Source organism: Schistocerca cancellata, chromosome 1, assembly GCF_023864275.1.
Source record: "Schistocerca cancellata isolate TAMUIC-IGC-003103 chromosome 1, iqSchCanc2.1, whole genome shotgun sequence".
NCBI lineage: Eukaryota > Metazoa > Arthropoda > Insecta > Orthoptera > Acrididae > Schistocerca > Schistocerca cancellata.
In genome coordinates, this window is record NC_064626.1 from 528,123,549 (window position 1) to 528,141,243 (window position 17,695).

At 42.6% G+C, this 17,695-nt stretch overlaps 1 protein-coding gene across 1 annotated transcript in view; it reads right to left on the reverse strand.

Annotated features, from left to right (window-relative positions):
* LOC126179316 (acid sphingomyelinase-like phosphodiesterase 3a) overlaps window positions 1-17,695 on the reverse strand; it is a 1,154,906-nt gene that overhangs the window by 6,346 nt on the left and 1,130,865 nt on the right. The window contains exons 7-9 of the mRNA XM_049924599.1: window positions 14,021-14,175; window positions 9,698-9,893; window positions 5,809-5,924 (exon numbers count right to left, since the gene is read on the reverse strand). Of these exons, the coding sequence (XP_049780556.1) occupies window positions 5,809-5,924; window positions 9,698-9,893; window positions 14,021-14,175 (467 nt within the window). The remainder of the gene's footprint in view (window positions 1-5,808; window positions 5,925-9,697; window positions 9,894-14,020; window positions 14,176-17,695) is intronic.

Genomic DNA, 17,695 nt, shown 5'->3' on the forward strand with positions numbered 1-17,695 from the left:
ATAGCCTTTCTCGCCATATGCGATACGCCTCTCGCGACACACGCGAACAGCAAGATGGCGTAATATTCTGGATCAGAAACAAAGTGCAAACGTTTTGTTATTCTGTGTATAAAGGCAGCCACATACCATCCAATGAACGTGAGTACACGAATAGCTAAGCAACACCTCAGTACACACCAAATAACTATTTTCCACAACACTACCACAACCGCAAGTATATACTGCTGACATATGAAGGTCACATTTTAGTATTTGTTTACTAACAGACGCTCACATGGTTGCAGATGACACGATGGTCGCTAAGTAAAAAGACGGCAACCGAAAAAAAAGCACAGAAAATATGTCGTAAACAGCACCAATAATTGCTTAAAACATGCTCTAACATACAATAAATAAGGTAGTATGAAAGTATCAATAGAAGACTATATTTGAAAAAACGAATTGTAAAAATGTAATAATATTTTACTGTGTTTGTACAACCATGCCATTTTCTGCATGTTTTAGATTAAAAAACCCCACTGATGATGGTGATATTTGTCGCCGAAACTAGTTTGCAATAATAAAGAAATAAACGAATAACAAGGTGTTTTGCATCAAGGCGGACTCGATTTCTGATATTACTGTCAGCAGAGAAGTAGTCAGAGCAGACTGAGTCATTCAGGAGTGTTCATTCACCTCGAACGTCATTGGATGTCACCTAACAAATGCATCAGTGACATTTCAACACTTCCAAAGCTAGCCAGTTCTACGGTTTGTGATGTGACTGTGACCTGTAAACGCGAAGGAACAACAACAGGTAAACCAAGGGCAAACAGATCTCATGTACTGATGGACCGGGCTCGTCGAACATTGCGGACAGTGTTTGTGAAAAACCGCATGAAATCAACGGACCTTGTTTGTCTGCTCTGTAACTGCGTTATTGTGCCTGCGTGCCCGTGCTGCTTGTTCGCTTGTGCGGTGCTCATTCACTAGTATGGCACTGTATTTTCGCCTATTTCTCTACTCTAGTGGATGCTGTGGTTGAGCGAGTGTGAGAATTCCATTATGTGATTGCTAAGAACGACTCTGATTTTTAATTATTGGCAAAACATCAGTGCATGCACTGGATAACTCGACAAACACACACACACACACACACACACACACACACATATATATATATATATATATATATATATATATATATATAACTGCCTTACTCAGTAATGGGACGGGGCCGTAACCGCTACTATTATTCAAGCCTACTCTTATACTCCTACTTGTTTATCACGAGAGGGATTGGCTAGTTGGTTTGGCATTACTTAATAAAGTAATAAGAGACTTAGTACTTCTTTATAATTATTAATTTCAGCTGGATAATAATCAATAGAATAGGAGAGTAATTGAAATTCCAGCTGATTTCACGTGATAGAATGTTATTACAAAGTAAGATGGCATAATTGGACATACTCTTTAATAATTCATCTACACTATTAGCGCCGGCCGCTGTGACCGAGAGGTTCCAGGTGCTTCAGTCCGGAACCGCGCATCTGCTACGGTTTCAGGTTCGAATCCTGCCTCGGGTATCGATGTGTGTGATGTCCTTTGGTTAGTTAGGTTTAAGTAGTTCTAAGTCTAGGGGACTGATGACCTCAGCTGTTAAGTCCCATAATGATTGGGGCCATTTTATTTACACTATTAGCGGTGCTGCAGTGTACTGAAATTTCTAACTGGTCTCATACTATTAACCTATTGTCACTCTATAAGGAGGGGAAGGGAATTTATCACCACACTCTAGAGCGCAATCTTTCCTTGCGTATACTCGCTGAAGTACACAGTGAAGCACTATGCAGAATGCCGTTACTATATAAATTGAAGCAGAAGTGCGATAGTACAGAGCTGGAAGGCTACCCACGGAGATGCCTGAGCACGCAACATTCAATTGCTCTCCTGAGACGAACCAAAGAGGGGGATTGTTCGTGAACACTCTCTGTGATGTTAAACTGCATTTTACTACATCTTACGATCTTCCAGGAGCGCCTCTACACTGCGTCCTTTCCTCAGCGCGTCCCCGGCTATGAATCCAAAAGCCACGCTATCGTCCAGACATCACTACCGTTGTTCGAACTGTCAAGTTCCTATTGGCTGAAGGCCAACCATTGCCCTCTACTCTCCACAGAAGCGATGTCTCTGAGGCCACCTGTTCGGGGTAGCCGCGCGGTCAGGGGCGCCTTGGCACGGACTGCGCGGCTCCCCCCGGCCGAGGTTCGCGTCCTCCCTCAGGAATGGGTGTGTGTGTGTTGTCCTTAGCGTAAGTTAGTTTAAGTTACATTAAGTAGTGCGTAAGCTTAGACTGATGACCTCAGCATTTTGGTCCCATAATACCTTAGCACAAATTTCCTAATTTTGTCTAAGGTCTCTCAAGCAATGCCTGGGTTTAGTTTCCCTAGTTTGTGTTTTAAGAAGGCTACTGTATCTACTGACAATCCATGAAACAGCCCTTCACTTTCTTAAGGCCATGACATTCACACAACATGCCCTATTACTCACTTACACATTGCCAAAGTTATATAAATAAAACACTAAGTTGCCTTTCGCCATGTTCATCAGTTAGGTTATTGACATAAGAAGTGAGGAAAGACTCTTGTTGCATCATACGGTAATGCTGCAATCAGCTGACTGATATCCATCAACTGGGATTTATTCAACTGAGGCATGATTTGTGTTCTGCCGCAGGGCAGAGTATTGACTTGGCGTTGTGGAACGTGTAGTCAAATGGTATAGAGCGTGTTGTAACCACTGTGATTTCTGACGTGTTCGACATGGGATATTATGGCCAATCCCGAAGTGCATCATTTGCACGTGCCAAGAGAGATAGTGCTTCGAGAAGGTACTCCGCACTGATGTTTTTGTATCTCTGTCGGATTTAGCCACAGTTTAAGTTTGTTGAAAACTATTGTAATTGGCTTGTTAAGTGAAACTATCCGTACTGAAAGGTTGTTCACATTCACATAAATTGATATTGATAACTCGTTGATAACAAGTTGCGTTGATGAAATGTTGTTGTCTTGTGTTTATTGCTCAAGTATTTGAGGTAAACCTTTGAGCAGTGGTTAAATTTTATTTATGCCATATGTGCGGATGATGATAATTTTGTAACCTGTCCGCATGGTGCAGTGGAACCAGCTGGATGTGCAGCAGCAGCCAATCATCGAGAAAGACTGTCTGGGATCCAAACCCAGGCCGACTGATGTTCTTTTTAAGAGAAAAGACTCTGTTCGTAATTTCCAAAATTTTTATACAATTGACAAATTTTGTAATTAATTCTAATGTTGGTTTTAAATATTTCTTATTACAAAATTTCTTTGGGAGATCTGTTTTGCAGTTGTTGATGGCTTCCTCTTGTTTGTGCCACAAGTTTATTTTTGGTGATACTGTATTTTAATACATTTGTTTCCTTGAGCTCAAGACTCAAAGTATTTTAAGTGGAAACCCTAAGGACCTATTTTCTGAAGTTTACTATTGCCTTACTGAAATAAGTCACACAATTTTACTATTGGTAACCCAGTCAATCAATCTAATCCTTCCTCCCTAATGGTAGTACCGCCACAATACGTACTGAGAACAATATGAGATTCGAAACTTCCGGGCAGATTAAAACTGTGTGTCGGACCGAGACTCGAACTCGGGGCCTTTGCCTTTCGCGGGCAAGTGCTCTACCAACTGCGCTACCCAAGCACAACTCACGCCCCGTCCTCACAGCTTTACTTCTGCCAGTACCTCGTCTCCAACTTTCCAAACTTTACAGAAGCTCTCCTGCGATACCTGCAGAACTAGCAGTCCTGAAAGAAAGGAGACGAGCACTTGCCCGCGAAAGGCAAAGGTCCCGAGTTCGAGTCTCGGTCCGGCACACAGTTTTAATCTGCCAGGAAGTTTCATATCAGCGCTCACTCTGCTGCAGAGTGAAAATCTCATTCTGGAATATGAGTTTCGTTTACAACAGTGTTTGGTCCTTGACACTTCCTAGCAGATTACTGCTGTGTATCGGTTCGGAAGTGCTAGTCCCACAAGGTATGCGGGAGAATTTCTGTGATGTTTGGCAAGTAAGAGAGAGGTAGTGGCGGAAATGAAGCTGTGAGGTCGCGTCATGTGTCGTCTTTAGACAGGGCACCCAACAGATCACCTGTTCGTGCAATGCAAAGATTCTAGGTTCGAGACTTGGTCCGGCACACAGTTTTAATCTGGAAGGACGCTTCAAATCAGCGAACTCTCGGAAGCAGAGATAAACGCCATTCTTAAACATGTTCGGAAGGTTGCTGTACAGTTACAAGATGTGTCGCAAATTACTTCCACCATGGGCTATACAAGTCTCCTGGAAAACACTTTTAGCGCATCTTCCTGCGATATGTTTCTTGACGTAAGCAATTATTTCAGCGTATGTGGACCATGGCGATTTCCTATTCACCAGACAAAAAAGTCTGTTGGAATGAGGTCCCGTGGACGAGGGGGCATAGGTTTTTTGAAAAGACACGTTCCCCAAAAGACCGTTCTAGGCGACGAATAGTGTTGCGGTGCGCGCACTAACGCAATGTCGTTGAAACCACGATTAGTTTATTTCGTCGCCCTGTATCTGGCCTATGAATTGGTATATCATTAAACAGTAACGTTCTTTGAAACTTCCTGGCAGATTAAAACTGTGTGCCGGACCGAGACTCGACCTCGGGACCTTTGCCTTTCGCCGGCAAGTGCTCTACCATCTGAACTACCGAAGCACGACTCACGCCCCGTCCTCACAGCTTTACTTCTGCCAGTACCTCGTCTCCTACCTTCCAAACTCTCCTTCGTATCAGCGCACACTCCAGTGCATTGTGAAAATCTCATTCTAGTAACGTTCATTGTCCACAGTTTCTTCAAAAAATAAATGGAGCAGTAGTGCATCGTCTGGATACTCCTACCCCCACTCCGATTCTATGATCATGCAATGTCGTTTCAAACACAGCTAAGGGATTCTCCGCTTTGTTTGTTAACGCGAACGGAGAGATGGCACCAGGTCTCGTCTGCATATTAAGTGACATGAAGAATTTCGTTGGTATTCATGTCACTAAAATATATAGACCAATTACAGTAAAGGATTGGCTTTCCAAGATGGGACATCCTTCAATTACTGTACTGCTGACTAAGAAACAGCAACGACTATATACGCTGTTGCGAGTCCAATATCTTTTTGACAACTTGTGCAATGATTTTCCTGGACTCCGCTGAATAGTATCAGAAACACTCAACAGCTTCTGTTCGTTTAGTTTATGTAATCTTCAAGTTCTTTTGACATCCAGCACTAAGCCTGTCTCTCGAAATTTCTCAACGAATCGACGAACCACATTGCGATGGGGTGCAACTGTTTCTGGTAATTTTTCAGCAGATGCCTCCTGAGCTAAATCTGCGTACTAGATTTAATCGCATTGCCAAAACACATATTCAGTTACAAAAATGCGTTCCTCAGTTAGAGGCAGCATAATTTAAAACGAAAGAAAACGTCAAAAACTACATTTCGAATTCAATAGCTTTCATCAGCTGAACGAAAACGTCAAATTTTAAGCTAGAGTATAACAAATTAAAAGAGAATCGCTTATCTGGGAAAATCAGTTCTGCCGACTTGTGTTCTGCGAGCTTTATTTCAAACTTCCGACAGAATCTACATCCGTGTATTCTAAGGCTTATCTTTGCTTGGAGATAGAGAGAAAGTAGAGACAGAGAGACAGAGGCGGACAGACAGACAGATGACGTAACTGAGCAAGCCCTGTCAACGTGCCAGAGGCCGACGCGACGTACCTGGCCGTTGTCTGTGTTGAAGGTGTAGAGCCGGAGTCCCGGGTTGATGGCGGCGCCGTGCTGCCTCCGCGGGGTCACTGCGGGAGCCACCATCAACCACGACACGGGACGACGGCCTGAGGAATGCGCAAAAAAAGTTTTGAAACGACAATTTCTCATTATCTCATGGCGAACAGAATGGTATCAAATTGCCAAAATAACATAAGCCAAAATTCAAACCAAGACAGTACAACAATGTAAACTAGCACACAGAGCGCTACGTAACGTTGCCAATAAGAAACATAAACAGCCTACTTACATAAAAAAACATAAACAGCCTACTTACATATGAAACGTCTCCTTTGAAAAATTTATACATGACTGTGCTTAAACAGACACACAATATTTTTTAGCGCAACGCAATCTGACTTTCAGAAATCCCTGCAAAAGAATGGCCCTGACTAACATTAACCTATGCGTTTCACAAATCGCTTACCTCACAAAAATCTTGGTTACTCGAACTACTGCAATACAGCAAGCGCCACTACTGCCAGCTAAATAAAAGATTCAAACTATGGAAGGCACTAACTACTAGTAGGCATAGTTAGCAAATGAAAGATTTTAATAGGGAACAAACAATGTATTTACCTTAACAGTCATAATGTATACAGCAGTTCATGAGATCCATTTTTACAAATATCAAACCTCCGCCATTTCTCTCCCCACATCCACCACTGCTGGCGGCTCACCTCCAACTGCGCAACGCTACGCGCTGTTCACATCCAGCTGCCGCTGCCCAACACTACAATGGCAGACAACAACTGGATTGTCTTTGCCGGCCGGAGTGGCCGTGCGGTTCTTGGCGCTACAGTCTGGAGCCGAGCGACCGCTACGGCTGCAGGTTCGAATCCTGCCTCGGGCATGGATGTGTGTGACGTCCTTAGGTTAGTTAGGTTTAATTAGTTCTAAGTTCTAGGCGACTGATGACCTCAGCAGTTGAGTCGCATAGTGCTCAGAGCCATTTGAACCATTTGATTGTCTTTATGGACTGTGAGAAAATTTTAGCTTTTGACCAACATTGTATAAATAAGTGTGTGCATTTGATATCTTTGTTATTGTAATTATGAAAAATTTTTTCAAATCATTATTGGCAACTGCCCAAAACAATTTGTAAAATTTTTTGTGGGGAGCATGGGGGCTATGCAAGTAGGCTGTTTACGTTTTCTTTATGTAAGTAGGCTGTTTATGTTTTCTTATTGGCAACGTTACATAGCGCTCTATATGAAAATCACTGGCTGTGCTGTGTGCAGTCTGTGGCTAGTTTGCATTGTTGTCTGCCATTGTAGTGTTGGGCAGCGGCAGCTGGATGTGAACAGCACGTAGCGTTGCGCAGTTGGAGGTGAGCCGCCAGCAGTGGTGGATGTGTGGAAGGAAATGGCGGAGTTTTGAAATTACATATATTATGACTTTTGATGATATTAAGGTAAATACATTGTTTGTTCTCTATTAAAATCTTTCATTTGCTAACTATGCCTATCAGTAGTTAGTGCCTTCCGTAGTTTGAATCTTTCATTTAGCTGGCAATAGTGGCGCTCGCTGTATTGCAGTAGTTCGAGTAACGAAGATTTTTGTGAGGTAAGTGATTTGTGAAAGGTATAGGTTAATGTTAGTCAGGGCCATTCTGTTGCAGGGATTTTTGAAAGTCAGATTGCGTTGCGCTAAAAATATTGTGTGTCAGTTTAAGGACAGTCTTGTATAATTTTTCTAAGGGGACGTTTCAAGATACAGCTAAAACACGGAAAACGAAAAACTCATTGTCTGCCGAGTACACTGAGAGTGTTTCGAGTAAACCATTGGCACTTCTATTTTCTATTTGCGCACCCCCCCCCCTTCCAAGTATACACACAGACTTCCTCTGCTTCACTCCCTACTTTGTGAACTTCGGCCGAAATGACTTCTTCAGTGTGACGTTATATCAAAGGTGTAATGAAATTTTTTTAAAAAAAGGGTGTTAAATATTGTCTTTTAGTATTTTATTGTACTTGTACTTCTCTCGCCATTACAGTCTGCAGCATTCGTGCTGCTCCTGCCTTAACAAGTTACTATTGATAATCTTTCAATGTGGTTAGTGTGAGTGCCAGTAGGGTTTCAAGAGCGTGACGAATAGCTAGCTGTCCTACCATTTTGCTACTTTCCGATATTTTAATACTCAGCAAGCAAGCGACGGTATCACACTTCCTTCCACAGTAAGACTTCTGTGGTTTCTGGTTGACGGGTACCAACATGTCTCTGTGTTCTAATCACTTCTATCCACTGTGTGCACATACCTGCATTACCGCTGCGTTCCACTTTCGGGCCAAATGTATGGGTTAGAAGAAAAAGCGACAGTTCTACCCCAAACGGATTTCAGTGTTCATATTGTACCATTTGACTAGCAGCGATTGTTGATAAATGTTCCAATTTTTAAGATCGTTTCGATAAATGACGTTACCGTTGCACAGGAGAGACATTTCACGAGTTTTACCATATTGACCGAATATTTCGAACAGCGTTCCCAATTCTCTATAATACAGTACGATTTCAGAAGCCGCTGAAGTACAGAAATACAACTGCTTTGTTCTTATTTGGCTGCACTAGGCTTTCCGTTTCAAGTATAGTATTTTCTTCAATATTCAGTAAACATAATTATTTCGTTCATGTATAGCCACTACCTCAAAGGAAAACATAAAAAGGGCAGTGAACTAATAATTAATGTTGTTATTTTTTATTAATAAAGAGGTTTTAAGATTTTCCTTGGTATGTTACACTCAACCCTATTATCAAAATTAGTTTATGCAAGAAATAATCCATAACAAAATATATTGTCATTTTTCATTGAGCAACTTTCAATATTTTACCATCTATATTCATATTATATTTCATCCTTTCAGTTTTATTTGATTCCTTAATTTGGCCAGCATTTTTCCTGATTTCGTACGAGTAACTCATTTAACTACTTTCTGTTATCCTTCTATCTGTCGTCCTGAGCCACGGAACTCGCTTTCTACTTCGACAACCAGTTGTAAGCATTTACCTACACAATATTACTTTGAACGCACTTTTAAAACACGTTTGAGTGATTTGCCTGTCAGTACTTTTAAACTTCTGCATCTGTGTACGAAAGGAAGAATTTACGTCGCCATTTGCCTAACCCAATTATTAAATTCTCGTGGTTTGCCAAAATCATGATCATGATCATAACGAATATCATTCTTGTTAAATCACCACCTCACTCAATTTTTGCGTACTCTACAATAAATTATCTTGTTTTATTGTCATCGAGCCTTAACACATAATTTTCTCCGAGAAACAGAAAAAAAAGATGCAGTTATAGTTTATCTGCAGTGAGTTTTGGCGTGTCCATCCTTGTCGGGAAATTATCAACTGAGCTCGGCACCCGAAAACAGATAGTCTGACGTATCTTTGAATGCGTTAGTGTGGGAGACACCAAGTAATTTCCGTACTTACGGTTTGTTAATAAATTTAAAGAATTTTTAAAATAATTTCAAAAAGTGTGGGTGAAGTACCAGGGGCTTATAGTAAGCTTGAGAAGCGTAGTGAGATGGCAATGTCAAATTTTAACACAGCAAAACATTGGTGTAATGATCATCACAGGAGTCTTTCTGTTATCCACACATGTCTGATTGGCTGTTGCTTACGTGATAAGAGTGGTCATACGTTGAGAAAGCTTTGCAACAGGCTTTTGCTTACGTGATAAGAGAAAGTTTTGCAGAGATATAGGCAGTGAAACACACAGTAAGGTTTCATTAGAGGCTATACCAGTAACTTCATATTTTGGTACACCAGTGTTTGGAGTGTTTTGTGTGACAAGCCTTATTGATTAGAAAGCGAATGGTCTCGTGGTACTGACCTTCTGCGTCGAACATGATGCGGAAGGAGTCGGCATGCAAGTGGCCGAAGAACTGCCCCGTGATGACGTCGTGGTACTGCCGCACAAGGCGCAGGTACTTGCGCGTGAACCGGGAGTCGAAGGAGGAACCGGGATGTGCGGATCCGTGTGGCATGCGGTCGTCCACCCCCGGCGGCACATGGCCGACCAGGAACACCTGAGGACAACACGAAGCGGCGCTTGCAGTCCGAAAAGTTTCAGCACTTTGACCGTTTCCTGTCAAATGCAGTTGTACATTGGTACGTAACTGTACTCTGTTCTGGACACAGCTGTAAAGAATGCGCGCAACGACAATTGTGTCGTGTGCTCAACAGAGTAGCATCGTTCAATATTCATTTTCATGCAAGTAACAGCTTCATCATTTTAACTGTGTTTAATGTTAATGAGTTCAATTGTCGTAAATATATTAAATTTTCAACTCCCCTCAATTCACTCATACCGTCAATTTCTCGATTTCCTTCAATTAGTATCAGTAGCTGCTCTATTGATAATCCACTAAATCTGTTATTGTGTATGAAAATACTGAAATGCATGTTTCTTCATGATACATTGACCCATGGGCTGTTCCGATATGCAATTGACCCTCTTTGTCTGTAGCTAAGCAACGTCGCGTCTCGCCAGAGGCATGCGGTCGCTTTGCTTTGCCGACATCGTGGTGATCACCACCCGCTGGTTTTGTGCGGTTGACCACCGATAAGTGAGGACGTCCCTACAAGGGCGAGTGCTCGTCCTTATTTGGGACCTAGAGGCCAAAATTAAGTATCATTTTGAGCGAGAGAGTGTGTTGCTAATCTGTGTATTTACGTGCCTGAAAGAGACATCGCTCGTAATTGGAGGAAGACGGCCATGTTATTTCGTCTGCTGTTTTGTGCCTACAGAAATCACGGCAAAGTGGAATGGCTCAGCCGTATGGTGAGCATGTATATATGTAGACTGTAAGAGTTGCTATTCGGATTTATCCGTTGTTCTAGATGGTTCTTTATAACGTGTGTTTTAGGTGTGAGTTAATTCCAATGTTATTTGAAGGACTTAAGTGTTTGTAATAACTTACATTGGTAAAATTCTTTATATCACTGTTTTAGCTATCTTTCGGGTTTGAGCCCATTTATGAATTATGAAATTTGTCTGTCCTAGTTTTTTACTCGGCATTAATTTTGCATTTTATTTTCTTAAGAGAGGTTTATACAGCGTTAGTAGTTAAATTTTATGTATAGATTCTTTTATGAAAGGAAGGAATGGGAAAGGTCTCCGCAGAAAGTCGGCCGTTGTGGGCGAGCGGTTCTAGGCGCTTCAGTTCAGAACCGCGCTGCTGCTACGGTCGCAGGTTCGAATCCTGCCTCGAGCATGGATGTGTGTGATGTCCTTAGGTTAGTTAGGTTTAAGTAGTTCTAAGTCTAGGGGAATGTTGACCTCAGATGTTAAGTGCCATAGTGCTTACAGTCATTCCAGAATCTGCGAAGGAAATAATATACGGGGAACACTGACAAGAAGAAGAGACAGGACGATGGGACATTTCTTAACACATCAGGAAATAACTGTCAATGGTAAAAATCCGCTATCTGTAAAAATTATTTATTTCTAAAAAGGAAAACACTACCCGGTTTCAGAACTTACATCCATCTTCAGGCGCATAATAAAATGTGAGTCCACAATGGATGCATAACTAATATTAAAATAGGATAAAACATATATGATTTTAACATTTTGAACCTTAGTTTTGCATCCTTTTCGGACTCACATTTTATTATGCGCCTGAAGATGGACGTACGTTCTGAAACCGGGTAGTGTTTTCCTTTTTAGAAATAAATAATTTTTGCAGATAGCGGATAAAAAAAGATATGATTTTAACATTTTTAACCTTAGTTTTGCATCCTTTTCGGACTCACATTTTATTATGCTCCTGAAGATGGACGTACGTTCTGAAACCGGATAGTGCTTTTCTTTTTAGAGATATCCGCTATAGCGGATTTTATCATTGACTATGAATAATAGTTGTGGATGTCCTGTGAAGAGAAATGTATATCAGGGAATAACTTTCGTGCTACTGGAGGGTGCTGAGAGAGCAAAAACTATTGAGCAAGACATAGTTAGATACATTAGGAAACTAATTGAAGACGTATGTTGCCAGTGCTTCTCTGAGATAAAAATGTTGGCACAGGAAAGGAATTCATGGCGGGCAGAATACAACCAGTCAAAAGTCTGATGACTCAGAAAAGTCGATGACCCAGTCAAACTATCAAAGGGTGCAGGCGCTCATCTGGAATAGGTTGCTCCTATACATGAAGTTGTATACCTGATTTCGATAAAGAATGGCGTTTATTGTTCAACAGTGTGACATAATAGACATAATAACCGGGGGCTATTTGTGATCAGCTACCGTGCACCCGTTTCAGTGACCTATGGTGGCGGAATTTCCGTCATCGCAATTCAGACATGAATAAGGTTCAAATGGCTCTGAGCACTATGGGACTTAACATCTATGGTCATCAGTCCCCTAGAACTTAGAACTACTTAAACCTAACTAACCTAAGGACATCACACAACACCCAGTCATCACGAGGCAGAGAAAATCCCTGACCCCGCCGGGAATCGAACCCGGGAACCCGGGCGTGGGAAGCGAGAACGCTACCGCACAACCACGAGCTGCGGACACATGAATAAGGGTAACATCGTGTAGAATCCGGTCGGTAGATTACATGCCCGGTAGCTAACTTCAACAGTAGTGATCAGGACACTGGTTAACGACATTAAGAAGCACTTCTGCTTCTCTTGTTATTGTATGCTGCTGTAGGTTGCGTTAGTCTCTGAGATTTACCCGACTTCAGGCATGCAGGCGTATCTAAACTAACTTTTAAAGAGAGTAAACTGTAGCCACACAGAGAATGGCAGAACTATTAAGGTAATAATGAATGCAATCACTTTTAAGTAGATGTAATTTACGAACCAACAATTTGCGTTGCACAGAAGTTGCTAAACTTAGAATACCATTCACGTATTTGCTCTCTTAATATTAGAAAACTTAATAACAAAAAATTGGCAGTTTGTTTTTCTGGTGTCCTCTACAAGCTATTTCTTTGATTAGATCATGATATTCTCTTAGTAATGCTTACTTTCCTGGAACTAATGATAGTATTGAAGATTTTGGTTTGAACCATAATCAACAAATAGAATGTAGAAGGAGGTTCTGGATAATTCGAACGAAGTAGTAAAAGGATGAAATATGACTCAATGAAAAATTTTGTTTACCACCGTGTTCCAGGCTAGTTTCTAACCCCTAAAAATGTAAGAAGCGCGTTGGTTGCTAGCGTAGTTTTTCAGATAACCATTACATTTTTTCTACATTCTGCAATTTGTACATTCAAAGTACATTCACTTCTGAACAAATATTATATTATTACCTATAACGTACGACCATGCCCTGTGAAGGAGGCAGAACCTTTAAGATTATGTTATATACACGTTACGACAATTTCAAGCAGAAGGAGCACGTTATGTAGCTTCTCTGAATGAGAACTTCATCATCTTTCGCTCTTCACACAGTTGCAAGTTCCGCAATGTAACAAATATTGCATATTTGCGCTCATACGTTTTTTATCGTTTAGTGTTTTCAAATGCTTCCTCACTTAGGGTAAGAACATTCAGTTTACAAAAGAGTATTGCGATAATATGTAGTCTTCACCTTGCGTGTGCCTCTTCAGGAAAATAGGCTTTTTGACCAGACTGTCTGAATACGTCCATTAATTACAATAGTCATAATTAATCTATCAAACTTCGAAAACACTAAACATTTCTGGGACTACGACAGCAGAGAGAACTTCCCTCACCATTAGCACACAGTAAAGCAGTATGACGCTCAGAATGTTGCTAATCTCGTGGCCACGAAACTACTGATCATTTCCGCGATATCATACAATATCGATGAGACAGCATAAGAATTCCATGTAAGGGGAATCGTTTCATTAGGATAACTTCTTGAGTTTTACAGACTCATTCTGAATTAAAAACTAGTATTATGTTTTACATGCATGACAGAGACGTTAACGTCTATCTTTTAAGTATTTCACACTACCAACTTTATCACTGACAATAATATTTTAATTTTTATCAAGTTTAACCTGTACTAGCATTTAATAATCTATAAACGGCTAAATGTACAATTATACACAAACATAAAATAAACATACCATGAATGTACATTCTGCAATCCGACTCATTCTACACCGTTTGAACAGTATTATTGAAAATGACATGGAAGACAATAAAAGGAATGTAACAAATACTCACCGTCTCTCCATTCTTTTTTGACTTTTCCAGTGTTGTTTCTAACCACTTCCACTGCCCCTTAGGGTCCTCCTCAGTTTGCGCACCCATGTACAGGTTGGTGTTCAGTAGCACCAACCGCAACTTCTCCTTCTTCATTTCGATAGAGTAGTATCCTCCTTCAAACAAAGGTGAATAATTAATAGAAATTACCAAAGGATGCCATATATGAGTTAAAATACTTTATTTGCATTTTATTTATTACAAATTCATGGACTAAAATTTATTTTCTAGGAAATTTATTCCAAAAGTAACAACTGGATGTGGCAAATTTCATCACATGCGTAACCTATCTACTGAGTTTTGCATCTTTGAACAATGAGCACTCTGATGTTTCTTGATATACAAATGCGTCATGACAGCTTAGAATCGTAGTATTTACACTCCTGGAAATGGAAAAAAGAACACATTGACACCGGTGTGTCAGACCCACCATACTTGCTCCGGACACTGCGAGAGGGCTGTACAAGCAATGATCACACGCACGGCACAGCGGACACACCAGGAACCGCGGTGTTGGCCGTCGAATGGCGCTAGCTGCGCAGCATTTGTGCACCGCCGCCGTCAATGTCAGCCAGTTTGCCGTGGCATACGGAGCTCCATCGCAGTCTTTAACACTGGTAGCATGCCGCGACAGCGTGGACGTGAACCGTATGTGCAGTTGACGGACTTTGAGCGAGGGCGTATAGTGGGCATGCGGGAGGCCGGGTGGACGTACCGCCGAATTGCTCAACATGTGGGGCGTGAGGTCTCCACAGTACATCGATGTTGTCGCCAGTGGTCGGCGGAAGGTGCACGTGCCCGTCGACCTGGGACCGGACCGCAGCGACGCACGGATGCACGCCAAGACCGTAGGATCCTACGCAGTGCCGTAGGGGACCGCACCGCCACTTCCCAGCAAATTAGGGACACTGTTGCTCCTGGGGTATCGGCGAGGACCATTCGCAACCGTCTCCATGAAGCTGGGCTACGGTCCCGCGCACCGTGAGGCCGTCTTCCGCTCACGCCCCAACATCGTGCAGCCCGCCTCCAGTGGTGTCGCGACAGGCGTGAATGGAGGGACGAATGGAGACGTGTCGTCTTCAGCGATGAGAGTCGCTTCTGCCTTGGTGCCAATGATGGTCGTATGCGTGTTTGGCGCCGTGCAGGTGAGCGCCACAATCAGGACTGCATACGACCGAGGCACACAGGGCCAACACCCGGCATCATGGTGTGGGGAGCGATCTCCTACACTGGCCGTACGCCACTGGTGATCGTCGAGGGGACACTGAATAGTGCACGGTACATCCAAACCGTCATCGAACCCATCGTTCTACCATTCCTAGACCGGCAAGGGAACTTGCTGTTCCAACAGGACAATGCACGTCCGCATGTATCCCGTGCCACCCAACGTGCTCTAGAAGGTGTAAGTCAACTACCCTGGCCAGCAAGATCTCCGGATCTGTCCCCCATTGAGCATGTTTGGGACTGGATGAAGCGTCGTCTCACGCGGTCTGCACGTCCAGCACGAACGCTGGTCCAACTGAGGCGCCAGGTGGAAATGGCATGGCAAGCCGTTCCACAGGACTACATCCAGCATCTCTACGATCGTCTCCATGGGAGAATAGCAGCCTGCATTGCTGCGAAAGGTGGATATACACTGTACTAGTGCCGACATTGTGCATGCTCTGTTGCCTGTGTCTATGTGCCTGTGGTTCTGTCAGTGTGATCATGTGATGTATCTGACCCCAGGAATGTGTCAATAAAGTTTCCCCTTCCTGGGACAATGAATTCACGGTGTTCTTATTTCAATTTCCAGGAGTGTATTAAGGACCGAGTAAGTATTAATGACAGCTAGTCATGTTGATAAACGCCATGGAGATTATTCAGAACAGGAAACTAATGTTTCGTTCTGCGTACTTCGTTGGAAATATGGTCCCTTACTACCGAAAAAATGGGAACATACGATGTGTGAACATGTCAGCAAGCCATTGCGGAAGTACCTACCATTCGCCTGAATACATCCCGATTTTCGACTCACATGTACAGGGGTAATGAAGCGGATCATAATGTCTCGTGATTCACGATTGCGGGGACCAGTATCCTTGTTCGGTGCACCAATTTGGTAAACTGGGACTCTGTGGGCACTCGTGAAGTAGTGGCTTTTCTGGTTTTGCTGCCATCCCATTAGCTCCCTTCAACACTGAACTAGCACATAGCCTGCTACACTATAATCCGTTCAGCCTTTGCATGACTGTTTGTAATAGGAACTGAATTCTCTGACTCTAGTTGTGCCAAATTCTGCTGTGTAAAATTGATGGAGAATCCTTACAATGATTTCAAACATTACACGTTGTTACTGTTATCAGCGTTGAGATTTGGTTGACAAGAATTCACAACACAGCTGCTGCTTCGCACATATTCAGCTAGGCCTCTCCCTGAAATTCTTCCTGCCATTATCCTTTCAGCTACATGGTTCAGCAACGAATCACATCTCAATATGTGACAAACCATTGTATCTCTTAGAACAGAATGTCTTTGTTAACTTTTTTATCGTTTAATCATTGCCAGGCCTTTTTATTTCTTATCTGATCACTTCTTGTGATCTTCAACGGTCTCTTCTAAAACCACATTCTAAAGCCTCAATATTGTTCATTTACGCTCACGAGCCAAGACAATGTGACCACTTGATTAAAAAAGCTTGTTGGTCCATCTGTGAAACGCAATACAGCAACCATTCTTTGTGGCATTTATCCAATAAATCCATGGTATGTTTCACGAGATACTGGTTTCCAGCGGTTCCTGTAAATTACGGACATCTGGTAGCCTCTCAGATGTGATCCTTCGGGCTCATGTCAGGGGGATTTGGACGACAAGGTTGCGTAAGGTCAATTTCATGCTCCTCAAACGACAGTGGCACGATTCTGAACTTGTGACCTCGCCTTCCCGGAAGAAGTTTCTTGAACGAATGTAGGTGGGCCGCATATTAGTCCACGTTGTCCACAGCTGTCATGGCGCTTTTGATTACTACTTCACGGCCCATGGAAGCCTAGATGAATGTCCCTCATTGCATAATCCTCCCATCTCCAGACTGCACCCGCGGCTCTGCGCATGTTTCGAAAAGCAGTTCGTCTACATGACAACGTATCCGAGTACAACCGCTGACTGGTAACATTAAGCCTGATTGTTCCGACCAGATGATACTTTTCCACTGATCCACGGACCAATCTCGATAACTTAACGGCCACTGCAGTCCGGCGTAGAAAAGGAGGTGGACTTACCTATTTGTTTTCTGTATAGTCCGTAGAATAATTCTTCATTCGTCTTTGCTCTGCTTATACAGGGTGATAACGAATAAAAGCTACAAACTGTAGGGGCTGATTTCTGACTTTAAGTGGAGGAAAAAGGGTCTTATAAACATGTTTCCGGAAATGCATCCTTGCCACGTTAGAGGGCGCTGATGAATGACTATTCGTCTGATCAAGTACCGTCTGTTCCTGGGATGTTGCGTCCGCAGCTCGTAGTCGTGTGGTAGCGTTCTCGCTTCCCGCGCCCGGGTTCCCGGGTTCGATTCCCGGCGGGGTTAGGGATTTTCTCTGCCTCGTGATGACTCGGTGTTGTGTGATGTCCTTAGGTTAGTTAGGTTTAAGAAGTTTTAAG